The 26,506-nt window shown below is 39.9% G+C and overlaps 3 protein-coding genes and 2 long non-coding RNA genes across 5 annotated transcripts; 2 read left to right on the top strand and 3 right to left on the bottom strand.

The window, feature by feature from the left end:
* Window positions 1-854: 854 nt before the first annotated feature.
* On the top strand, window positions 855-1,865 carry LOC117295095 (vesicular acetylcholine transporter unc-17-like). Its single transcript, XM_033777667.1, has one exon. It carries the CDS (start codon window positions 855-857, stop codon window positions 1,863-1,865), a length of 1,011 nt encoding a protein of 336 aa, XP_033633558.1.
* A 589-nt stretch (window positions 1,866-2,454) lies between these two features.
* Window positions 2,455-3,332, top strand: LOC117298090. The gene is made up of 2 exons (XR_004519947.1): window positions 2,455-2,687; window positions 3,098-3,332. It is a non-coding gene; the product is annotated as an uncharacterized LOC117298090 (long non-coding RNA).
* Window positions 3,333-5,757: 2,425 nt separating this feature from the next.
* Window positions 5,758-7,546, bottom strand: LOC117298845. Its single transcript, XR_004520005.1, has 3 exons — window positions 7,229-7,546; window positions 6,393-6,505; window positions 5,758-5,959 (listed from the first exon to the last, which is right to left on the bottom strand). It is a non-coding gene; the product is annotated as an uncharacterized LOC117298845 (long non-coding RNA).
* A 1,153-nt stretch (window positions 7,547-8,699) lies between these two features.
* On the bottom strand, window positions 8,700-9,668 carry LOC117295047 (adenosine receptor A3-like). Its single transcript, XM_033777622.1, has one exon. The coding sequence runs from the start codon at window positions 9,666-9,668 to the stop codon at window positions 8,700-8,702; it is 969 nt and encodes a 322-aa protein (XP_033633513.1).
* Window positions 9,669-15,739: 6,071 nt separating this feature from the next.
* LOC117304890 (cytochrome P450 2J6-like) lies at window positions 15,740-26,198 on the bottom strand. Its single transcript, XM_033789563.1, has 3 exons — window positions 23,897-26,198; window positions 17,572-18,531; window positions 15,740-16,378 (listed from the first exon to the last, which is right to left on the bottom strand). The coding sequence occupies exons 1-3, from the start codon at window positions 24,285-24,287 to the stop codon at window positions 16,200-16,202; spliced, it is 1,530 nt and encodes a 509-aa protein (XP_033645454.1). The 5' UTR covers window positions 24,288-26,198; the 3' UTR covers window positions 15,740-16,199.
* Window positions 26,199-26,506: the final 308 nt, after the last annotated feature.

Raw genomic sequence — 26,506 nt, 5'->3', positions numbered from 1 at the left:
TAAACTGTGCTGGCTTTGGGTTCGTTGTATAGATTGGAATTTGGAATTTAACTTATTTGTATAGTATATGGACCCTTGAACTTTGTGAAAGATGGCCTTTTTGTAAAAAAACCTCTTTGGATTTGGTTTATCATGATCATGCATGGTTGCACTGAATTATAAAAGTCGACTAAAAATTCCAATGAAGTTTTTTTTTTCCTTTGAATGATCTGTTATACACCCTATTGTCATTCAGCCATATTGTCATTCAAGTGCGATCAAACGACAGAACAACGGCGATTCGTTGTTAAAGCTTGTACCATGCCAACACATCTCTCTGCTCTCAGCTGTGACGACGGATCAGGCGATATGTTATTATGTGTTTTGTCAATCTGGAATAGTTTGTACTGTATGCTGTATAAGTCAAAGATCACACATTATGAACATCAAGTAACATACATTATAATAAAAACCAAGCAATGCATTTTTACGGAGGAAATTTCGAGAAGTGGCTGAGGGTTTTCACAAGTATCGGTTGTCAATATTTAGATAGCTGTATGCACGGCGCAGTGGTGCCTCTTCTTACCGAAGTGCAGTGGCAACATCAGAGCAGTAACGCCACTATCGGTGAGATATCAAAAGGAACTGCATCATTCGCTTTAGCTGCCACGTTCATGTCCACTGGAATCGTGGAGGTATTATTCTCACCGATTGCGGGATTAGTTGCTGACCGGTGGGGACTTGATATAGTACTTCTCTTCGGGTTACTTTGTTCTACATTTAAATGTCTTCTCTACGGACTTACACCTTTAACTCCACTTATTCTACTGACTAACCGTTGTTTGCAGGGCGTGGTGAGTGCATGCACCCAAACCATGGCCATGGCTAGGATTCGAGACATCTATGACGAGGCTTCATTGGAGTGCACGATAGTAACTGGAGTGGCAATGTGCAAGTTATCTTTCAGCTTATTCGCGGCTTTATTCGTAGGCGAGCTCTTCCGATACCTGAACAACCGTGTGTTCCTCCTGTTCTTGTCTATTGAATTCATACTCATTGTTGGTGTGCTGTTGACGTTTCGAACTGAAAACTTTCACAAAAAGGAGGAAACCAGGTCCGACCAAGGAGCCGACGACCCAACGAGTCAAGTCGACCAGAAGAAACATCGTTCTGTGCGATGGCGAGCCATTTTCGATGTCCAGGTGTTGATTGTCGCACTAAGTTTCCTGGTAAGTGCCCTAGGATACACATCACTCGAGCCTACTCTTGCAGTCTGGGTGGACTACATGTTCGGAGACGGTACAGTATCAACGGCTCATATACTTGGCTTATGCGGATTCTCCGTTCTATTGAGTACCGCCTGTTGCGTCTATGTCCTCGGCACCTTAAGCAACAACTTGACGTGGATATTCTGCTCCGTATCGCTATGCACCGCAGGACTACCCTTGGTGTTAGTCAAATTCTCCCCATCACTCACCGTAGCTTCAATCTTCTTGGCTGTGTTTTACTTCGGTTCACAAGCAGCTCGTGTGATATTGATCACCATGTGTTCTACTATCGCTGTCAAGAGACACCCTGAAGCTTACAGCCTAGTGTTCTCCATCGTGAACTTGGGTTGGGGCGGTGCATCTCTCTTTGGACCTCTCGTAGCTCCGTTTCTATTTGGCTCTTCCTGTACTGTCTGCATGATTAGTGTTGCTTATATTTTAACAGCTCTTCTGGCATTATTGCTTCGGAATCTTGACTCCAAAGATGGAATAAACTTCATGGATTGCTACTGTGCCAAGGCCATTGATGATGATGGTTATCAGTTGGTAGTAACAAACGAAGACATTCCATTTACTTTTGAACAAAAACAGGTCATGATACAAACAACAAATAAATAATTGCTAACAATATTTTTTTTAGTTAAAACTTTAGCAAATTTATTTAATTAACTGCTTCAATAACTTTTTAAAGCATTTGGATGATGATTTTGTACACAACGTTTTATGTCAGTTTATTTCAAGGCAGTGGACACTATCGGTTATTAAAATACTGTCATAAAAACTTTGTTTAGCCCCGAGTGGACAGTAATTATTGTCACTAGTTTGAAAAAGAGGACATCCATTTTTTTAAAGACATGTCGCATTAGTTTTCTTTCCAAACAGGTTCTTCTTGATTGTTGGGGTTGACGTGGCCGGCTATGGGTGACAGATATACAATTTTGATACAGAAATGTGTACACTATTTTAAGGCACTGGATACCATTGGTAATTATTCAAAATAACTGTTAGCATAAAAACTTACTTGGTAACGAGCAATGGAGAGCTGTTCATAGTATAAAACATTGTGAGAAACGGCTCCCTCTGAAGTAACGTAGTTTTTGAGAAAGAGGTAATATCTCACTCGTATTTTAAAAGACTTCAGGCCTGAAGCCTTTTTATGCTTCTGAAAGCACACACATTGGTGCAACAAGGGTGTTTTTTCTTTCAATATTCTCTGGCAACTTCGATGACCAATTGAGTCAAATATTCCACAGATTTTTCATTATTTTTATGCATGTGACGGTCATGAACTATTACATATGCCCACAGTCTATTTTTGATTTAACTTCACCCTCGTAATACCTCCATAAGCGCCCTCCAGCGATCTCATTTTCGCGGGCTTTCAGTTCATAAGATCCTTAGACGAAGATCTCATCACACTGTATTTATCTTCGTCAACAGGTAATTATGTTTTATATTGTTTAATGCTTACCTTTTGCGTTAATATTGTTTAACTAAATCATTCATTATGTTCCGTTTACCATCATAGTCTAAGTTGTATATATTTACTGTTTAAATCTTTGATTTATTGACTCGTTTGCCATGTATAACGGAGTCAAACGAGAGTTACCCTTAGGTCATGTTCATGCCTTAAGACAAGTTATGTATTCGTTTTGTAAATTACATCCGGACAAGTCAGTCCCTTTAGTGTAAATATATCTTTAGTGCATTTATTAAGTAAGCTCTGTTTTGGATCCAGCTTACGGTTAGTTTATATTTTCCTTTGATTTAATATTCATAATTATTATTGTAAAAGTTCATAAGATCCTTAGACGAAGATCTCATCACACTGTATTTATCTTCGTCAACAGATTCATGAGTGTAAATAAACTACTGGAAAGCTAACAACTGAACAGCCGTGTCAATCTTGAATACAGTCAGAGGGGTCACATGCATATGTTGGGATAGGCCTACACCAAGTGATAATACTGGGCCTTGACAAGACCACAGTGCCTTTAAGTACGATAATGTATTGTGCTTTAACGCTAGAAGAGTATGATATTCTAATTATTTGATTAAAAGGTGTGATGGTGATTGTCATGTTAACTACATTCGTGTATTTTTATTTTATTTACGGCTTTAAACATGGACTATAACGGATTATTGATATAGCCAATATTACTATTTTTGTACAAGAAATGTAAAATAAGGACTGATATTTTAGTAGTATTCAATAAAACCTTTTCCTTTATGCAAAAAAACACAAATTCGCGCGGCGTACTCCGACCCAGAAAACTCAGTTTCGGCAAAAGCCGGTGACCCACGAACCATTCATACACAGTGTGTGACGTCACACCACGTACCGAAGCTCTGTACACAGTGTGTCAGGTCGATCGTGTGCGTGCATTTTACATGTACATTGAATGTGGAATAACATCGGACACTATAGGCTGCATTTTTTTGACACAAAAAACAGCGAAAATGTCCGATGGCAGCGGGTCTTGGGAAAACCACAGTATAGATGAGGAAAAGGCATTTCAGGGAGGCACTTCAGAGGAAAGTGAGGGCTCTAGCTCTAGCGATAAGGGGAGCTCACCGGACGAGAGAGAAGCCGAAGACGTGTTATGAGTACATGTAGTTAACCAGCCCGGGGACGATGATCGTCAGATCGAAGACGATGAGCCAAACCCTGATGATCGACGGCTAAAGACAGACTGGTAAGGCCACAAAACGTTTCATGAATTATACTGAATGATGCTTCGTTTGATCAGTTTATTTCTGCTCCCAAAAATAGTTGAAGGCTATCCTTGACTAAATTAAAACATGAACGAACATGATGGACAAGGTTTATTGTTTACCTCCATTCACGTTATAATACATGTATGTGAACAACACATGCACTGACTTAGTCAGTAGAAATGTGAGGGGAGGGGTAATTTTTGTCTTGCGTTTTATACTTTGTTGGCAAAATTCATACATTATCAATTTAAACTGATATTGTAGATAACCTATGTTGTTGTTTTTCTCCACCAAGTAACTGCGTGGTGGTGGACACATGTGCATCTACACAAATATCTCATGTGCATGTATGTAACTGTTACTTTGGATTATGATTGCCTTCTGGCATGGGTATAGTTTTAAAGCAATTCAGGTACACACATGCAATATTAACACTTCACCATGCAGACCACAAATCTGTTGTTAATAATTTTGTATGAATTCTTTTGTTTATAATTTTGTATGAATTCTTTTGTTAATAATTTTGTATGAATTCTTTTGTTAATAATTTTGTATGAATTCTTTTGTTTTGTTTTACAGAAAACACTGCAATGTTGAATATCAGCAAGTGGTGAGCTTAGGACTATCTTGGCCGTTCAACCGCTGCCACTGACATCATGTTTGGTGGCAGCAACACGAAGGACATTTCCAAACCCTCGTGTACAGTACAGTGGAAGGATTTTCGTATCCACCAACGGATTAGGCAGCTTTGCTTTGGGTTAATTGTCTTCAGTCGTAACAATTTTCCAAGTTATAATGATCCGGAGGGAGTGAGAAATAATTTTATAAGCCATAATAATTTACGTATAAATGAACATGTATATTATTTCATTTTGTTTCTTTCAGAGGGGTGGGTGGTTCAAATTGAATAATTTAATTTGAACCACTCACCCCTCTGAAAGACACAAAATGTAAATTACTATGGCTTATAAAATAAGGTGTGTGGTTCAAATTGATTAATTTAGCACTTATGTGCAATAAACTTGTCCCCTGTTGTCAACAATACACTATGATTAACATGGTAACAACATTCAACTTGGTTAGCAGAAATATAAAAACAAAACAAAAAAACAGAAGCCTACATGTACACCTCCATAATAACGACAACACTAAAACTGTATGTATTTGCAAATGACAATAGTTTACTTTTCAGTTTTAAATATCAAAATTGAAAAAAGGTTGCCTAGTGATAGCGAAATCATCTGAACATTCCGTCATCAAAAAAAGTTAACTATACAACCCTGTCAACGCCCCTCCCCCTAAAAAAGAAAACCTAGGCCATGTTATGTACCTAGTTAGCTGTGGTTCTCTTTGTAAATTGTAAATTAAGTTGTACATTAAAAGAATATAATAAAATCATTGTGTACAGACCATGTTATTCTGTTTTTAAACAAAGTTGATTGTACTACCCTGGTTACCCCCCCCCCCAAAAAAAAAAAAATATATATAAAAAATAAAATAAAACCCACATCAATGTGTACAAGCTAGGGCCCAATTTCATGGATCTGCATACTGTAAACAAAGAATCGGCACTTGCGGAAGCAGGGAATTATGTGCTTACATCAAGCGCGTTTCACAGGTTACCAGTGAATTTTGGCTTTTGCCGGTCATGGGTGCATACTTGGTTTATACCAGGCATTCTACGCTTACAAAGTAAGCACAGAAATTTAGCGTTTGGACGTAAGCAGAGAATGGTGATCATAAGCGCAGAATTTGGTGGTGAACAGATCCATGAAACTGGGCACAGGTCATTCTTTCTTCAAACAAAGTTGAACCCACTACCTTTGAACCCCCACCCCCCCCCCAAAAAAAAAAGCTGCTGCATCCTTTTCCGGCTGGTGAAGGTTGATGTCAATGACACGGGGGTTACACATCAGCTGCGGATGGAGTTGATTTCATGTCTTGTCACCCTGCTGACAATGAACAAGTGCATTGTGCATGCATTCTTTGCGTATCTGTTTAATGAAAAATAAAAAACAAAACCAAATAATCGTTATGTGGGATTTCTTGAAAATTTACATGGCAGAAATACAATCTCGGAAGGTTTGACGTAACACCACAGACTGACAATCTCTCTTTGAGTTGGCATAGTTTTGAAAAGAACCTTACAGGAGTTAACGCAAAACCAGAACAAAAGGAGTCCACATGCAACAAAACCATGCAACAAAACCAGGGGGCAGGTTTTCTTTATGTCTGATAGAAAACATGACCTCCAACCACCCCCCTCCCCCAGATCTACACCTAGTACAAAACTGTTCTTGCGATTCAACACCCCATCCCCTCCCCCCCCCTCCACCGTGAACAGTTTTCAAAGGGGCAGCTGAAAAACTAAAAATGAAGAAATCATCTGATCCTCTGAAAATTTGCATGCATAGGCCTACTACTTACCTAAAGTGCTATTGAGAATCTTAGGTCTCCATTTCTAGTTCTGGCTAGCATGTCTCCGTCCTGCATTGTCTGTGACCTGCATTCTCATTGTAGTGTAGAGCTGCGAGTTATTTCTGTACAAAAAAATATAAAAACAAAAAATAAATAAATAAATAAAAAAACTAGTGCTGAAAAAGAACTGGCCTTATTTTACAAATGCAAATATAGTAAACACTCCATGTAATTAACCGTGCCAAGCCAATAAACACAGCTATAGGAAAACTTCACACTAAACTTCTCTGGAATTGGTAATTCCTGAATTAGGAGAGAAAAAAATCTGAATGACCATGGATGGGCAATTATATGGATGGGAGTTTGAACATATTTTTGAGCTGTGCCTTAAAAAAAAAAAGCGAACAATTCTTAGGCAGCTTTGGCAAAAACAATGTCCAGCAATCCAGTATAGACCAATATAAATACAGGTCAGCGAGGCCAATAAACTGTTAACTGTAACAATCAACTTTTTAAATGGACTAATATAGTGTTCACACATGGTTGAGCATGAACATGCCAGAAAATGTAAACCAGGGCATAAACATGCCAAAAGCACTTGGGTGGCTACATGGATTCATCACTCAACAGAGTCAATACACTATGTAGATATTTTATGGTAGTCGGGTCAGATTCAGAGCATGCACATCGTGTCATTTGACAAGATGATTGTTCCTTGCATAAAAAGGGTAGAGATTGTTTACTATTTTTCTTATTACAAATACATGTACATGTATTGGGCCTGAATTAATAATGGAGATAGTTTCTCAGTAGTAGATTTTTAAAGATTATTAACAAGTACTTACCAGGCTTTTCTCCCTCTCTTGTCTGTAATGCCACTTGATTCTTTTGCTGTTCCACGGCCACTTGCGACCAGGGCCACGGCAGAGGGACCCCGCCGACGTCGTACTCGTAGCATGCACAAGCAGCACTGGCTGGGGCCTGGTGGTAGAAGATCCCCCTGAATTCTCTCGATGTTTAGAGGTTTAAATTTCGGAATCAATTCAGGCTTCTTACACAAACTTTGAAACTACAAGTGCATCCACAAACAACCAAATAGTCGGCAGTATTTATAGCTGATACACTAGAAACAAAAAGCTTCGTAGCACACACGAACGCCTGTAGTGTGGATGAAAACGCATACACAACACACGTAGTAACATGGCGTAATCTTTGTTTACTCTCGTTGCTTCATGGGTAATACGTCACCATTTTTTGACTGCGTTCATGACGTCCGCTGGTTTACAAATCCGCTTGGATTTCAGTGTTGGTTTAATAGCCGGGAACCAGTACAGGGCGGGAAATTTCAAAATCGAAGAATCGAGGTCAAATTTTTTCGGTCAAATTGTAGCAAAAGTATTTGGAGAAAAACATAACCACAACAATGAATTGATAGCTGAACACAACATAAACAAGTTCTGATAGTGATTTTAAAGTAGGAGTACCGTTATAGTCCATGTTTAAGACAATTCTGTTTACCGAAAGTGTCCAATGGCTTTAAGACAAAAGCATGGTAAACCTATGTAAAGCTTGCACTGTCGTGGGTATTATAATTATAATACTATTCACTTCACACTCGACGCGTTGTGAGTTACATTTAACTTATTGGCAGTTATTGGTACTATGAATACCTTGGTATGTCATATTATGTAATCGATGAACAGTAACAAATAGCTGCTGGTACGACTAGCGTTAACACTTAACAATTTTTTTTAACGATTTCTCTAAAACTATTATTTCAAAAGGGGTTATCGGGGGTCGTATACTTCATTTTTGAAAGGACAAGGGCACCAATGCATTTATGTTTCTTTGTAAAGGGCACCATGAAAAGAAATTGTAAATTTCTACAAGAGCATTTCAAGGGCACCAAGGCAATGGCCAGGGGGCATGAGGCAATCGCATTTTTTACCTCTGTGAAGTATAAGGACTCGGTTTTTTCTAGAAACCAATAGCTCTCCAGGGAAATATGAGTTTTAGGCGTTCCGAGCCGACAAAAGTCAATACCGATGGAAAGAGGACAGTGCAATTGTGCTTTTTTTATTCAAAATAAAAATAGAAGCCACGACAATACATGCATATAGACACATCTAGAACACATCTCTCCACCTTTATCTCTGAAATTAATAAATGAAATGAAATGAATGAAATTTATAGGAGTTGTTATCCGTTGCCTAGGTCTTTGCGACTGGTTGGTCTTTGAGACTGGTTATATAAGTTAAAACAACGAACGTCGCTTGTGGTAAACACATCATTTTGTTTTTCATTTAAACATTTTTACTAAATTTTTGAGCAGCATCGTCTCAAGTCATCAACCATCGATTGTGCAGTGTTTTTGAAAATATTATGCCTCATTGCATACACCACATTATTCACCCAACCATTACAGAAAAATAAAAATCGTGAGACATCAACTATCACTGTAGGCACACGAGTTCCTGTTAGTTCCAGTACAGAGACGACACAAGTTGGAAGGTAAATCAACATGAAGGTGGAGAAAACCAGAAGAAACGTGTCCAGAGATTTTCTATTCCTGGCAATATTCGCTGCTTTACGGAGCTTGACGGATCGTCGTCTGATTCGGTCTTCCATGGACAGATTGTTACCCTTGTCGTTATTAGCACGGCGGGCAAGATGGCGTCTCACAAGAATCACAATCCGAACATAGATGAAGCTGATTAGGGCGAAAGGCAACGCGATGTAAATAACGATATCAATCCAGATGATAAATGTGGAACCAAAGGCCGGGTTGTAAGTACACCAGCCGTGGTCGTCGACATAAAAAGCCCCGTTTACAGCGATAACCCCTCCATAGATTGCGGGAGCCAAACTCGTGAGCCAAAGCCAAGCCGTGGTTATGTAAACTCGTCTTGTTGTCACGTTGGACCTGTGCCAGAATGGTAACTCGATGGCCAAGTATCGTTCAATGGTGATTCCTATGACAGACTCCAGCGATGCCAAGACGAATGTTCCATGGACGAAGATATCAGCTTCGCACAGTCTTTGACGAAGAGTTTCATCCTCTACAACGATAATCAACATCTTAAAAGGAATGGCCAAGACACCGATTCCCAAATCGGCAAGAGACAACGAGACTAGGAAGATACGAGTCGCTGTCTTAATGCCTGATGTGGCACGTTGAAGGACAATCAAACAGAAGATATTACTCAGGATGATCAGAATGGAGATAATGCCGAGTATTGCAAGGTGAGAAGCTTCATCCAGCCCCATGAACTCCGTAACGTTCATGGTTGATAGAGAGATAGAGCTTGTTGTGGTCTGTGATCGACTATGGATCGACTAAACCTTACCTCTCATCACTAAGACGTACAGAGGTAGCCCTGGTAAACGGTAATGGCGTTGTCACCGTGGTATAGTCCTCCTGGACACAATAGGCGCAAATTGACTGGATCTCGGAAGAATTAGATGATCACACCCTGATTACAATTCGCAAACGCGGATAGGTCTACAGACTGTACAGTGTGAAGTATCTGTTTCAAGTTCGCCTGGTACCTGTATGAGTACCTGGTAAGAAGCCCACGGATTGATCGGTCGAGCGTGAAGAGGAGGGACTTTCTTAGGTTTATCAAAGATGGTACAGCTTGGCAGGCCCAAGATGTGCAATTGGGGCTGAAAAAGCTCGGGACCGTTTCAGCATGGTTTCAGCATGGTTTCATCATAGTTAAAGGACCAGGCAGGAATTCGAACTTCCCGGGGAGTAACAATAGAGATCAATGAACCTTTGTGCGCAATGTATACGTTGCCGTATTTTACACGGGTAAACCAGCTCATTTGAGGCATGCGTTGAAGAATGCCCTGTCTATTTTCTGCAAGATCATTCCACGATAATGAAGTAAATATTTCGCAACAAATAGGACTTACAGTCCACCCCGATTCATAAAGACGCATGCAATCGCAAAGATTTGAATGACAGCTTATTATGTCAATGCTTTGTTTTTGAAAACAACCAAAGTTCATGAAATTTACACCAAAATTGTAAACAAAATATCAATGATTAAAATTTGATACTTTAGGAATGAACCTCATATGCTAATGCATTTTCTTCGTCATGAATTAAGCTTTTCCGTGATGTAATCCATGACGTTCTCCAACGTTACCCAACTTCAAACAAATACTTTGTTGGTCCTTTCTCTATGGTATTAGCGCAGATAAATATTCTTTTCCTGTCACTTTTTCATCCAGCATTGGGGTTCTACGCACGCCGGTTACAAATAATACAATGTGCTGCTCCACTGTGGACATTTATCTGACCGCAAAGTGGCTCGGAGGTTCGTGCTAGCAGTCACAATATTATGATTAGCGTAAGAATGCATTGGTTTAGCGGCGACGAACATAAGTAGGATTTGAAACTTTGCGTGGTGGAAAATACGATATAGAAAGGTTTGCGGTAACACCATGTGATGACTATCTCTAATGAGTCGGGGTGGTTCTGAAAAGAACCGTTGGTTTCAACTCGACGTTTAAATCAGTAATGCTCTGATCGTCTTCTGGAGAAAGCTATGAAGTAAGGAAGTTCGAACTCCTTCTGTGGTCCTTTCTCTATGGTTTCAATAAGCAGCTCTTTTGATGCAACAATGAATCATTAGAATTGTTATCAATGATAACACATTTACTTATATATTACTGAAATGGCACCCTGCGTTCTCAGCTCCATCTCGCACATTCAGTGCTGTACGATATTTGGTTGTTATGCTGGTGTGTCAGACTGTCCCTCTACACAGCCAGTCTAAAGCCCGGTTCATACTTTATGCGAATATACGAGTCGTTACGTCACAAATTCGTAACCGATGCCCTGTGCTAAACTTCTGCGAAATATTCATATTCGCTGCGAGGGAAGAAATTACGCCAACGTCTCGTTCGCAGGAACTATGGGCCGGGATTTACCCATCAGTCACTTACAAATTGGTAATGGCACTGTACTAGTTGTTGTTGATATATAGGTCGCCTGTTGTAGTTATCACGTCTGTGCGGCACCGAAATGTAGCCCGAGCCCTAGGGCTCGGGCTACATTTAGGTGCATCAGGTATTGCTTGTTAGTTTTTGTCACTCATTCATTCTATTATGTACGAATAGTTCCATAAACTTTAAAACTAAGTAGGATTTGAAACTTTGCAAGGTGAAAGAGAGGTTTGCGGCATGACCAAGTGAATGTCTCTTTTTGAATAAAAGTGTTCTGAAAAGAACCGGTGGTTTAACGACTCAACATTTCGATTTTTAGGCCCGCTCTGACAAAATAATATTTGTATAAGAGTCTCTTTCAAAGCCAACAAGGAAAGCTGAATGGCAGTGGACATTACTGATAATTACTCAAAATAATTGACATAAAACGTTACTTTATAACGAGAAATGGGGAGCTGTTAAAGCACATAACTTCGTTTAACAAGGGTGTTTTTCTTTCAATTTCATCTCGCAACTTCGACGACCAAAATTTAGCTCAAATTTTCACAGGTTTATTTTTTAGTGATATGTTTAGATGCACCAAGTGAGAAGACTGGTCTTTGACAACTATTACCAAACGTGTTCGGTGTCTTTAATCATCAAATATCCTCTGTTCCAGTAGGACGATATCGTCGTGTGGTTTATATATTGTCTCTGGTCCCTAGGCACATGCTGGCAAATACTTCATAATATTTCCTGAGGAAATCATAGTTGGACACCGTTTACTCATCATTCTTTAAAGGAACGGTACCATGGTACACAACGATGATGTTATGGACGACCAATGTTATTGGTTATCTTCAATGATGTATCACACAGGAAACAGTGTTAAAGGTACATTATTGGTTGTTGAAAGTAGATTTTTATTTGAATCTGAAAGCTCTGGGATTATAAAGGTTAAACCAGTACAAATCCTCCACACTAAATACTGCCTCAAAAACTGTATAAGTTTAGAAAACATCTGAAACTTGTGCAGAATGTCTAATGAAATCTGTTGGGATCAATTAGCCCTTTCAAAACACAATTACATATTATATAGTAACAGTGTTCAAGGTATATTACCTTTACCAGTGTTGAAAGCACGTTGTACCTTTTTATTTTTGGCTATAGAATCGTGGCATCGATCCAACATGACACAAGTACACATGATTGCTCATACCCATCGAATAATGTAGGAATTAAAGACACTGGACACTATTGGTAAGTGTCAAAGACCAGTCTTCTCACTTGGTGTATCTCAAGATGCATAAAACAACAAACTTGTGAAAATTTGAGCTCGATCGGTCGTCGAAGTTGCCCAAAGAACACCCTGGTCACACATAGTTGTGTGCTTTCAGATGCTTGATTTCGTGACCTCAAATTCTAAATCTGAGGTCCCGAAATCAAATTCGTGGAAAATAACTTCTTTGTTAAAAACTACGTCACTTCAGAGGGAGCTGTTTCTCACAATGTTTTATACTATCAACAGCTCTCCATTACTCGTTACCAAGTGAGGTTTTATGCTAATAATTATTTTGAGTAATTACCAATAGTGTCCACTGCCTTTAAATTAAACAGAGATTCAAATTCTCAATGTCCATTATCTGTATTACTTAAGATTACTAAATTTACATAAATTAAAATAAGTATGCTGGTATTTACGATAAATAAGTAAGCATTATTATAGAAACGGTTACTCGATGAATATAAAGAAGGGTAGATAAAAGCAGTAACTGCTGGTGCACTCTATGCAAGCAGTTCTTCAATAAAAAAAATAAAAAAATGATAAATGGCATCGGCAGTGGCTACGGCTGCAACACCGACAAGTCCTTCTTCAACGTCGTCGTTGCAGGCAACGGCTATAGCCGTAGCCAAAGTCAAAGCCAGAATAACCATCCTCACTCGCAGCTGAGAAGCTGAATTGCGAAGGGCAACGGCCACAATGTGTGGTTCGTGAAGCAGATTTGCGGACGGCACATAGAGTTGACTAGAACGCTAACACCCCGTTATACAAACACTAATTATAGCTCTATGGAATTCCTCAAAGAAAATATGTTCAAATCATCTAATAGCTGGGCATGTAAAGAAGTCACAGAGATGTAATTGCAAAATGCACATAATAACAAGCATAATGCCAACGGAGCACAGCCAGAGATTGAGTTTTTGATGTTTTCCGAATGGAGGAAAACCGCGGGGCCCGGAAAAAACCTAATTGTGTTGGAGAGAACCAACACACAACTTTATACTCTCATATTATGGTCTTTGCCGGGAATCGAACCAGGGCAACAGTTGTTAGAGGTAAGCGCTTTACGCACTCACTCACCACCCATGCCACCCAAATCATCAGTTTCTCCACCTTCCTGTCAATTCTTGAGTTTGATACATTGACTTGGACGGGGGAAATTTAAAATGGCTTCACCTTTAATGAAGCAGGTCGGTGAAACCTTTAACGATGGGACCCAAAGACACGATTGGCGGTAGTGTTGCTCTCTTCATGGGGCCAATGCCCTGATTTGAGTTGCGTGCCTTAAGCGATTGCTCAGATTAGTTGATTTAGTTTGCCCTCAGCTTACCCAATTATAAATTTAACGAATTACAAAATAACTCTAGATAAGTCAAGCTTGAACAACCCAAGTTCATTACACTTTCTGTGTTGACAGCACTTGAGATTTTTAGTAGCCACAGTCAGATCCTTCGGCCATACCACAATATTGCCAAGTTAAAAAAAACACTAGAATATGAAACCTTGTTTTCTACCATCCATTGTCCAACGATCACTTGCTAATATCTTGTGCGTATATGGATTGATCGTTAAATTTACATGAGACTGGGGAGAGAGTATAAGTGTCATGGTGAAAATGTTTAAGCCTTGGCAAATTTTTAACTCATGTACATTGACATTACTATACTTGGCCTGTTGTTGCCCTCTTTAAAGGGAACACGTTGCCTTGGATCGGACGAGTTGGTCTATAAAAAGCGTTTGTAACCGTTTGTTATAAAATGCATATGGATAGAAAGATGATGTAAAAGTAGAATAATCGACACAAACATGCATCGAAATTGCACAGTTTTCCTTTAACCTCGTCGACTAACACGGTCGGCCATCATAAATGGCCGACCGTGTTAGTTCGCACGGTACAAGGAAAACCACGCAATTTCGAGGCATGTTTGTGTGGATGATTGTATTCTACTTTTACAACACCTTTCTATCCATATGCATTTTATAAAAACGGTTACAAACGCTTTGTATAGACCAACTCGTCCTATATCCAAGGCAACGTGTTCCTTTAATCTACATCTTACAATGACGGGGTGAATTATCAGAGGCCCTATAATCGACAGTAAGCCGTGCCGTCATGTATGCAAACAATAAAAACCTTCGCAGCACACTCCCAACAGAGGGCGCTTCGTGTGTTTTAACACACGAAGCGCCCTATGACTTTAAAATTGCTTTACGAAGGAACACATTTGCCAATTGAAGAAATGTTCGTCGAAGAGTGGCATCAGGGGATCCTTCTTGGCATTAATATTAAGGTCAAAATTATTCTGGAAAAGCCATAACACAAATTAAGTCTTATTTATGAAATCAAATTATGCAACAGTCGTCTCCTAAAAATAGCAATCGAACTCTTAAATGCAGACTATAGGACAGTGTGGCAGGAGATTCTTCCCAGGATGGTATTTCCTGAACTTCCCCAGAGTCCATACGCTTAACATTGAGTGTTTCGCAACGTGGCGAGGAACTAGGAAAGATTTACGTTTGGTAATCATTCTGAAAAACTGACTTGGTTAGAAAGTACAGCAGCTTCCGCAAGTATAAAGCATTTTGAGAATAATTTCAGTACGAATTAATGTGGTTATTTACAACAAAAAATTAATTCGGGTCTCCCCCAAAATTTGAATCTGAGAATTATTATTGTCAGATATTTTTCTCAGCCTTGATTGTATATTCCAACTCAGAATGTTCCTCCTGCTTGGACAGCTACTCTTGATTTTCTGCGATTTCTCAAAAACGCGACCACCTCTTAAAGGGTATAATGTACTTTTTCCTAACAAAAAACACAATGTCAACAGATTTACATTAAACTTACACAGTTTGAAGATTATGATAGTAGAAAGCTTCCCTTGAAAGTTTACTTACTGAGGGGCTGTAGTTTTTGAGAAATGAGTCAAAGTAATAATTTTCGTCCCAGTTTGCGCATGTAAAAACGTATTAACCAGTTATGCTATGGTTTTGGTATAATATCATAACTGGTTAAGGGGACTTTACATGCTAAAATAGTTTTGGTCTCATGAGACCAAAACTATTTAACCGAACGGTTAACACAAAAAATAAAAATAATAATAATAATACTTTGCATTAATAAACCTTTTTATTTTTATTTCACCGAATTAAAAAAGTACAAGCTCGGCAAAACATTCTTCGCTCACGTATGTAGAAATTGTGCAGGACAATGTTTGAGGTAAGGAATTATCGTAAAAAAAGAAAGAGTAACTCCATAGCCGTAGAAGCAGAGGTATCATCTTGGGCCCACAGACGTCTCAGTCTTACGAAGCGTAATGGCATAAACATTGTGTCTTTCATGTTGAAAAAGCCGAGTGTCAAACGAAACGGAAAATCAATTCAAAGTACGACTGGTCAAACATTAAATGACTATCACGAAACATTGTTCGTTGATTGTTTTGAAGATACAGAGCACATAATCGCCTCAATATGCAAATTCTAAGGAAAGACAGAACATCCCCAATCCACATTGTGTACATGCATTCTGTTCAAGACGCTTTGCTCTTTGGGTCGAGCAATATAGGCATCAGACCTTGTGCATGCACTTCTCAGTAAAATCACCGCGGTGTAGCACACACTTTGAACGGCATGGGTGCGAGTGTGAGCCCTAGATGACCCCCGAGGCTAAGCTCTGGCTCCTCCGATGGCTTCGTGAAGGTGAACTGGTGTAAGAGGTAAGTAAAGAAGATAAAAAGCTCCATCTTGGCAAGTTGCTCCCCTAAGCAGATGCGCCGTCCTGAATTGATAAAAACATTATAAGATTATATATGGACAATGAAACTGTAGCTGTACATAATAGACCATAAACATACACTATCCGAATTGACGGCTACAGCTTCATCTACGGCTACGGCTGTTGCTGAGCGCGTTGCCAATGAACTATACGCATGTCGATGACCGTCGGAGTTCTAGCCATAGCCGAAGATGTAGCCGTAGCCGTCAATTCAGACAAAGTGAAACTTTACTTCATTAACAATGCGCCAAAAATTAACATTAAAGGAACACGTTGCCTTGGATCGGACGAGTTTGTCCATAAAAAGCGTTTGAAACCGTTTGTTATAAAATGCAAGTGGTTAGAAAGATGTTTTAAAAGTAGAATATAATGATCCACACAAGTATCACTCAAAATCGCACGGTTTTCCCTTTACGTCGCGAACTAACACGGTCGGCCATATATGGGGGTCAAAAATTTGACTCCCATAAATGGCCGACCGTGTTAGTCGACGAGGTAAAACGAAAACCAAGCAATTTCGAAGCATATTTGTGTAGATCATTGTATTCTACTTTTACAACATCTTTCTACCCATATGCATTTTATAACATACGGTTATCGAACGCTTTTCAAAGACCAACTCGACCGATCCAAGGCAACGTGTTCCTTTAATTCTGCAAAGTGGTTGAACTTTTACAATGCTGTTCGCTGAAACACATTTGACATTCTTCATCAAAACAAACTTTAAAAAGACTTTTTGTCCTTAAAGATGCTATGTCAGATTTTTGGCCCCAAACATTAAAAAAATATATTTTTTTGAGTAAATGGTATTTCAAAGAGTATCACCCGCTCTAACGAAAAAAAGTTTAACTTTTACTTTTAATGGTCAGGAACCATGACAAAAATTTAAAACGTTTCTTATAAAACACATAAGAATTGGTCACGTGATATATTGTCGGGATCCCGACAAAAACTAATTTTGAGCACTTTATTTCACTGCTACTAATAATTGGCGGACTTTTTCGAGCAATGGCTCGAATGAAAGCTTGTATTTAATCTTAAATTATTGAATTTTAAATCAAAATTTTTGGGTCAAATCGGCCAAAAATCTGACATAGCATCTTTAAACACATCTCTATGAAGTTCGGCTCTGAGTTGGAAATACTGAGGTAGCTTAAAAAAAAGGCGCTAAAAATAGTTAAGAGGTTAAACCATACCTGTACTAAACGGAATCAACTCTTCTGGTTTGGTCACTTCCCCCGCGTCGCTTAAAAATCTCTCCGGGTTAAATTGGTCAGGATCAGGGAATAATTCTGGGTCAATGTTCAGAGCCCAATGGTTAGCAATAACCAAGCATCCCTTTGGTATAGTGTAACCCATGAGCTTGGTTTCCTCGGCAGCTTTGTGCGGCAATCCTAGGGGGACAATATTGCCACGTCTTTGGAGTTCAAGGATAACGGCCTCAGTGTAAGGGAGATTTTGCCTGTCAGACATCTGTGGGAGTCTCTCCCGTCCAACAACGGCGTCTAGTTCATCTTGAACTCTAGTCTGGATCTCTGGGTGTAGCATCATGAAAAGCAGTCCCCACCGTAGTGTGTTCGCCGTGGTTTCAGTTCCCGCAACGAATAGATCAGAGACTAGTATGACGAGATTCAACACGCTGAGGTTCGTGTGTATATTATTAGTCTTCTTGTTTTCCATCTCTCTGAGGTAGACGTCCATCAAGTCGCGAGATTCTCCTTCGTGGCAATCCTTCTGATGTTCCTCCACTACCTCCATGACGAAATCCATGACATATTTCATCGTTGACGTCATTTCCCTGATTGAAGGCAGGAACCAGAGGTTATTAACGACCGGGAGAAATTGCATCGCTGCCCCTGCACCGATGAGCTCCATGCTACGGTCCATCGAGGCGAGGACAAGCTGGAATTTCTTGTCGTCGTATTCGTACCTTTTACCCAGCACCACTGAAGAGATGACGTTAGACACAGCATTGCCAAACAGGTGCACAGGGTTGAATGCGTCTCCCTTGATCAGTTTCATCTCCTCCAAGAGATGATCGGCTTCCGTGGCTATCTGGTCTTCAAACCGTGCTTGACCAACACCAAAGTTCTTGAAGATGTTAAGAGATAATTTCCTCTGTTCTTTCCATGTCTCTCCCGATGCAGTAGCTATACCTGTTCAAAAGAAACAATGAACATTATAATATGAATTTAAACAAAAAGCATGTTATTTTGGGTTCAAAGGTGGAGACTGAGTTTAAAGATTTTTTTTCATAATATTTCAAAGCTTAAAAAAACTGTATGGCTGTAGATTTCCTGGGCACGGTGATAAGTGTTGTCATTCGGTCTACTGCAAGGGACACATCTGAACATGTATCATTGACTAGAAGTTACGCAATTTCATAGAACTGTTGAAGTAGAAAACAATGCTCAACAATGTTAAATGCTTAGCAAAGGAGGGTGCCAGTTACAGTACACCTGACGAATAATTTAAGCTGTTAATCTTGTAAAAGCAGGCTTGTGATATGCTAAGCAACTTGTTGTTCTTAAACGGCTTTACGAAAAAGGGCAAAGACACCCAATGATCTGAAAGCTGCCCCTTTACCACAACCAAGGTGTTAAAGGCAGTGGATACTATTGGTAATTACTCAAAATAATCATTAGCATAAAACCTTACTTGGTGACGAGTAACGGGGAGAGGTTGACAGTATAAAACATTGTGAGAAACAGCTCCCTCTGAAGTGACATGTTGTCGAGAAAGGAGTAATTTTCCACGAATTTGATTTCGAGACCTCAGATTTAGTTTGAGGTCTCGAAGTCAAACTTCGTGTGACAAGGGTGCTTTTTTCTTTCGTTATTTATCTCGCAACTTCGACGACCAATTGAGCTTAAATTTTCACAGGTTTGTTATTTTATGCATATGTTGAGATACACCAAGTGAGAAGACTGGTATTTGACAATTACCAATAGTGTCCAGTGTCATTAAACCTTTACTTGAAAGGACAATATTGAAGAAGTGTAGAATTGTGAATCGTCGTCGCTAATGCTTTTACCTTGCACACACAAAGCCCCACAGCCATTTTTGAATAATTTAATGGTAATAATTGCCTCATCGAGTTCTGTTATACGAGCTATAAAAAGTGTTAGCAAATTGAAATATAGAACATTAATTCCTTGTTTATCCCACATGGAAAGTTTTATTTTCCCATAAATCGATTCCAGAGTTGCGCATAAACACCATGTGAAATATTGAATGCCTAAAGAAAAAGAACGTCTATTAAATTTGATTTACATGCACACAACTTCATAACATACCCAAATGAGTTAAAGACCGACATAACTGTCAAATTATGTAGAAATTGCTTCTCAAGTTCGCACAAAGTTAGATCGGGTCTTCCACTGAAAGGACCAGATGGGACATGATAACACACAGTCAGATTTAACACTGATGTAAACAAACGTTACATTCCATTACGTTTATTTATATAACCTGAATTCAAAATAAATTAATGTGAAAACACTATCTTGTAATTCGGTTTGGAATGTTCCCTGTCGACGCTGACTTCGAGCTACATTTCTCTTCGGCGTGAAACATAGTCGCGACGATAGGCGATGTATCAGAGACCGGACATGATTGAACATCCACGAGATTGTTATTCTGACGATCTCGATTAAAAACATGTGCCACATTTTGTTTTGAATTCTTTTGAGAACCATTATGAAGATGGGTTTACAAGGTGACGTGGTGCATCCAGCGGTCACTGACAGAAACACCAGGGTTAACCCCTTCGCTTAGCAATAAGTGCAACTGGACATGATGGAAGATCCATGAAATTGTCATTCTGATGGTCTCGATTAAAAACACGTGGACATTAGGTCCTCATTTTGTTTTGAATTTTGTTGTTAGACATTTATGTAGCTCCGTATAAGGGTTTACAGGGTGCTGTGGTGCATTCATCAGCCACTGCCAAAAACACCGGGGTTAACTCCCTCTCAATGTAGCAATAAGTGTTACTGGGTTTCGATAATACCCCCACTGAATTCGTTCTCACCACGTTCTGAAAATAAAGTGTAGTCTTGATGTAAGACGATAGTAATGTGCGCGATGAGAAGGGAGCGAGCGGGGATCGCGGTAGTTGAGTGATAGTGTGAATAACAACGTCTTGCAACAAGACTACATTTTTCAGAAGGTGTTGTTAGAACGAGTTCGTGTGATGGGGGAATTAAGGACACACGTATCAAGACCGGGACTCGAACCCCGACTCTGCTGATCAGAAACAATGGGATCCCCTCTTTGCTCTTAACGGCCCGGCCATGACACAACAAACCTGTGAGAAAGCTCACTCGCGAAAACGCACGCGATGGTTAAAATGGCAAAGGGAACACACTATCTTTCGGACATTAGACAAGATGTTTTCGGTGTTATTGCTTTGGTTGGACAGCGTTGTTCATAAAAAAAATGTAAGTTTGACGGTTTCATAGGGGAAACTGTCCCCCGGAAATTAACATGAAGGAGGATGATTCAAAAGAGGGCGCTATCGGAATAAGTTTGTATACAATTCACCGTAGTTGGGGGTGTGGGTGGGTGAGGACCACACTAATCTACGGGTGGGGGGGGGGGGGCAGAATCTCCTGCCACACCAGCGATCACTCTGCAGCAGCTTGGGCCAAACTACAGCTCTTTATTTTTCTCACCTGAACTTTCCCATGGATTACCTTTTAACCCGCGTCATGGACACCAAGGATGCAGCTATATATATCAGAGCCAATGTTCTGAACGAAAAAGCAGTGTTTTTGTTGTTGTCATGGTTACAAACAAATCACATTAGGGAACCGATTTGCCTGTGAAACCATGGATGTGGCAGATGTTAAAATAAATGCCAGTAAACTCTCAGGTTTATTTTGTGGCAGCTGTGACGAATCAAAAGAAATTCGTCTGTTACATCTCAGCCAAGCCGACACACTGTAATGAATTTCAAGTCTTTCGCATTAGACGCCATTGTGTAACCATTAGGGTCTGAGTGCAAGATAGTTTCAGAAGCCAACGACAAAAAAGCCAGTGGTGTGATAAAGTTGGTGCAAGACCTTCACGATTTCGATAGAACAGTTTTTTCCAAGTTTTTCAGAATTATATAGCATTGAAACAAGGACATGAAGGGTTCAGCTGATGAGGCTCGGCACTTGACTCCCTGGTGGAGTCTAGACTCAAGAGAGGGGAGAGCCAACCCCTCTTGGATTGCACAATGACGTTAATTACAATAAAATAACTACACTCTAAAAACTCCCAGGTCAGAACTAATCCAGATTCCAGGTCACAGGGGGCTTGACCCATTTCTGGGTCAGGTTGCCTTGAAAACTGGTCCGTGTCAATTTGGCTCAGCTGTGTAATTTTTACTGATTCTGTCATAATGACCCAAGAATGGGTCAGGACGCACGGGACCTGGATCCAGGTCAATTCTGACACGGGTGTTTTTTATAATGAAATGCAAAAAAGTTGACCCATGAAATGTATAAGATAACATTGTTGTAAAGGGGATCAATCCAAGGCAAATTTAATAAGAATGTCCCTGATATCCCACAATATCGTCGCAAAGTTGCTACAAATTAACAAATGACGTGCATTTTGTACCGAAACGTGAACTGCATTATTTGGCGTTCATCTTTGCAGCCGCTTGACATTGAAGCATTAAGAGAAGAAGAAAAAACCTATAAAAATAACCATGTGTGGGGAAGCCTTAAAACCACGCAGTAACCCTTCTTGGTATCCGGGACTTGAGTATTTACACTCAAACCCTTCCGCTGCTTGAGAATTATCACTATTTTTTCCTGAAAGATTGACACTGAATCATGCTGGCATGTGGGATCCCCATCCTCCATACGCATGACTATGATACCAACTGGTACCCGAGCCTGTAACTTTGTACGCATATCCTCAAGGGTGATTTCCGTAAACCTTCACATGCCTTGTTCAATTGTCAACACGATAGTGCATATGGTGGTTAAACCATCGAACTTCACATAATGGGTTACTTATGTCACATAATAGCCTTCAGTTTGTATACATGATTTATTCAATATCAGACTTTAACAACGCAAGGAACGGTGTATGCCCATGTGTTAAAAAAGTTAAAATAACAGTTTACTTTTAGTGGGACGGTTGCGGTGACCTTGTTGGCGCCATTTTGAACGCATGAACCCAATAATAAAAGTGCAAATACGGTAAAAAAAGTAAATGCATGAAAGTCATAAAGCGTTTAGTGAGAACATGTTTCATAGATTATGGAAACTGAACTGTACATGTTTCGGTCCACAACTGCACTGTGAGATTAATGCAGTTCATACACAGGCCTTGTCGTTCAGTCACGTTACAATTCTGGAAAGGTGTAGCCCCGTTCCAGGGTCCATTGTTACGGTACGCCTACGGTATGTACTCCATGATTCTTGGGTTGTTCACTTGTGAGATGGAACCCAACGTTGATTGGTCACTTCTGCACGTGACTCTCTTTCAAATCGGTATTGCTGAGATGAGCGCCTCGAGCATGCTAAGTATAACGCTCACGTGGCAGCCTAGTGGTAACACACAATGTATGGCGTCATGACACAGACATCAGCTTTGTCAAAAATGAACAAAGCACCTCGAAACAACAATAATACGCAATATTTAAACTAAAGATCCGTATTAATACATCTACAGTATACATACAAAGGAGGAGAGAGCGAGCTGTCGCGTTGTCTGCTGTCAAAACGGTCCTGCACTATACATAAGCCTTTCTCTTTTGAACTTCTCACTTTACAACACGTGTGTGTCATTAACCTTGTAAATAGTACACAGTAGTTTGTTCAAAAATGACCCTACGGGTCGCCGTGTGAACTTTTACTTTATATACAATGTATCGTATGAAAATAAATCATTCTGGGAATAAATCCACTGGTTTTACAATAGCTCCACATGCCTCTGTATTGAAAGTATTCAATCGGTAGCTGTCGCTGAAAGTTTCAGAGAACGGTTTCCACAATACAGCAAGGACAGCCGCGCCTGTTCACCGAACAAAGCAGGAACAATGGGGTTATTTTCTGGCGCAGTTACCCTCCAACAACGATCGTCTATCGTCACCTGTTCATGCAGCTGCCTACTTCGATTGCCTTTAAAGGCTCTTTACAATTTGAAATGTTTGTTCAGTAAAATATTTGTGTAAACCAACACAATTTAGATACAGTTACAATTAAGGGCTTAAAAAACTATGCTTTCATACCTGTATGCGACCATTCTGCAAACTTATACGACACCGCACCATGCTTTCAACGTTGTGAAAGTTACACTTGATTGAAGGGTCGGCGTACTTCAATTCAAAGACCGTACTGCGGTATTTAGTGCAAAAATAGTCTCTAAATGCCGATCATAATAGACCACCGCACATAGATAAGCTATACACAAACAATTGTGGTACAACAACAAAATCCACCGAGTTGGGCGAACATTGCACAGGCTGAGGCTAGCTTATGGTATCATGCAATTCAAACACTAAAAGTTTGTACAAACCTTTTGCTCCATTAAACAGATTCTTGAGAATATGTAGCTCCGGTCGATCGTTGAGGTTTGGGTTGTTGAAGGCCTCACGTATTGCACTGTACCCGTGGATAACCACCATTCTCTGGCCCAAGATGTTGAGACTAAACACGGGCCCATACTTGCCGGCCATTCGCATGAACACTTCGTGAGGCTCACCTGTAGCAAAGGCCAGGGAAGGCAAGCTCCCTACTAGGGGCCAACCCCAGGGTCCAGGAGGGAGGTTGCTAACGGAGCTCCGGCGCATGACCCACGATAACAAGAGGAAGACCGCTGAGCAGAGGAGCACCATGCGGATATCCAGGACGTCTAGAATAACCGAAGTCATCCTCATCCCATCAAACCAATTTGATAAGATACTCATGGAAGTTTGAGCACGCTATGTATAGCGTGTTCCCTCAACGCACCCACGCCAGAGTGTGCCTTTCCTAATTCCAGCTAGTTCAATGATCGTGAAAACTGCTCCCAATTGACCGCATGAACCTCTCTCGAGCTCCCGATGATACTACTACGTACGTCTGTATCAAAAACCTAATCTGATCATTTATCACGAATTGATAAAACCTGCATTAGCTTCGTTTACTCTGGTGGCTCTCGACACGAGTGAAGAAAATTTGTGCGTGTGTGTATATGCATTTTACATAAATATATATATACATTTTTAATTTGGCCCCAGGGACTCTAAGATAAAGCAGCGCCTCTTCATCGTCATTTTAGTCACGTGGGTTATGGGATTATTAACGGCCATTTCAGTTTCATTGAAGGGTGCATGCTTCGGATGTTTACATAAAATTGCCCATCAAAAGGGGAACACAAAACAAACAAATATTCTGACGATGTCTTACGTGGATATCATTTAAATTTCAATTGATTGCGGTTGTGTGTCACAAAGGATTTATAGCCAGTGTTTACTCAAAATTGTAAAGCAGGAGTTTGGTGGACGTGGACTTCGGTGCAGTTGTACCTGTACATTTCTAAAGAAGAATTCCGTAAGGCATCCCTTGCAGGCATAATGTATGAAGCGACTGGTGGGAACAACAGTTGTTGCAGCAGCATTACCAACCGGCTTAAACGATACTTGTTATAGTCTCAATAACGCATATTGTTCATAAAAAAGAAGAAGCAAGTCTTTGCTGAACACCATATTATGCAAACACTGCAAGCTGCTTGAACTGTTGATTCAAATACAACCATCTTGTTGCGTCATAAATAGTTTTACAGATTTGAATTTCTCGAAAGCTTTTCTTGACAACTCGACGACTGAAAAATGTCCCCTTTGAGTCTATAAATAAGATCTAAATAAACTTTCATTTACGAATTAAATCTTCCCCGCGCCAAAAGTCGTTGCACCCTAACTAAGTACACTCGACTCAAGTATGTTAAGTGGTAAAATAAATCAAATTTGCCCGAACATCTCTCTTTGACCTCTCGTAGGAAGCAGCAGGCAAAGCCATGAAATGAATAATTCTAGCGAAGCCTTTCAAAACTCGGTATGTTTATTTGGTCAGTTATTTGTTGTGTGTATAGTGAACCACTCTATAGTCACCGACAGACAGAATGCAACCAGGGTAGGTATGCAAGGCCATATACTGGCCAGCATCTCGTCCCCTGGGCAAATGCGCATGCTCCATTAGGATAATATTTTGCATAGCGGAATAATTGTTCGAATGTTTTGAATTGAAGAAGTGTCCCTTTATTTAAAACTCTGCCCTTATTATATCCATATTTAGTTATCATGTGGACCTACAGACTTGCTGGTTAATTTTTCTCTCTGTCAGTAAGAGAAAATGTAGCATGACTTTTAATTTGCCATTGAAGAATACGAACAAAGATAGTTGCATTATGTTGTAATTTGAATGACGTAATAACACGGCATGCAACTATTTAACCAATTGGTTTACCAATTTTGGCGGGATCACGTAAGAAATCAATTGATGTACACACAACAATATTTTGCCTCGCTGTTTAAAAAAGGGACAATGGCTAAAAAAACAAAGAAGAAGACTTGCTCTGCGGATTTGAGTAAGTCAAATATATCACGGTCGCGTATGTTTGAGAATTGATCTAGACGAGCCAAAGCCTAACATTGGTATGCGTTATTGCTTTAACAGGACACAGCTTTTTCATCTATCTTCTGCATTCGGCAGAAGGGTAGACGTACAGCCGAAAAATCTGTGCTGCGTCGAAGGACTGTGTTTCACGGGAGTTTCTGCATGTGCTTGCTTCACGTTAACAAACCTATACTAAAAATAATTATCAGCATAAAACCTCACATGGTAACGAGTAATGGGGAGAAATTGATAGTATAAAACATTGTATGAGAAACGGCTACCTCTGAAGTGACGTAGTTTTCGAGAAAGAAGTAATTTTCCACGAATTTGATTTCGTGACCTCAGATTTAGAATTTGAGGTCTCGAAATCAAGCATCTGAAAGCACACAACTTCATGTGACAATGGTGTTTTGTTCTTTTATTATTATCTCGCAACTTCGACGACCAATAAATTGAGCTCAAATTTTCACTGGTTTGTTATTTTATGCATATTTGGAGATACACTAAGTGAGAAGACTGGTCTTTGACAATT

This window comes from Asterias rubens, chromosome 1, assembly GCF_902459465.1.
Source record: "Asterias rubens chromosome 1, eAstRub1.3, whole genome shotgun sequence".
NCBI lineage: Eukaryota > Metazoa > Echinodermata > Asteroidea > Forcipulatida > Asteriidae > Asterias > Asterias rubens.
Note: the sequence above shows the minus strand (reverse complement) of the source record. Positions and strands in the feature narration are given on the sequence as shown.

Excerpts from the sequence above, each read along its gene's own strand:
- LOC117295095 (XM_033777667.1), top strand. The coding sequence starts at position 855 with ATGGCCATGGCTAGGATTCGAGACATCTATGACGAGGCTTCATTGGAG.
- LOC117295047 (XM_033777622.1), bottom strand. The coding sequence starts at position 9,668 with ATGAACGTTACGGAGTTCATGGGGCTGGATGAAGCTTCTCACCTTGCA.
- LOC117304890 (XM_033789563.1), bottom strand. The coding sequence starts at position 24,287 with ATGAGTATCTTATCAAATTGGTTTGATGGGATGAGGATGACTTCGGTT. Across the intron at positions 18,532-23,896 it reads TCTGTTTAATGGAGCAAAAG|GTATAGCTACTGCATCGGGA; the intron begins GTTTGTACAAAC and ends TCTTTTGAACAG. Across the intron at positions 16,379-17,571 it reads GTTGATTCCGTTTAGTACAG|GACGGCGCATCTGCTTAGGG; the intron begins GTATGGTTTAAC and ends TTATCAATTCAG.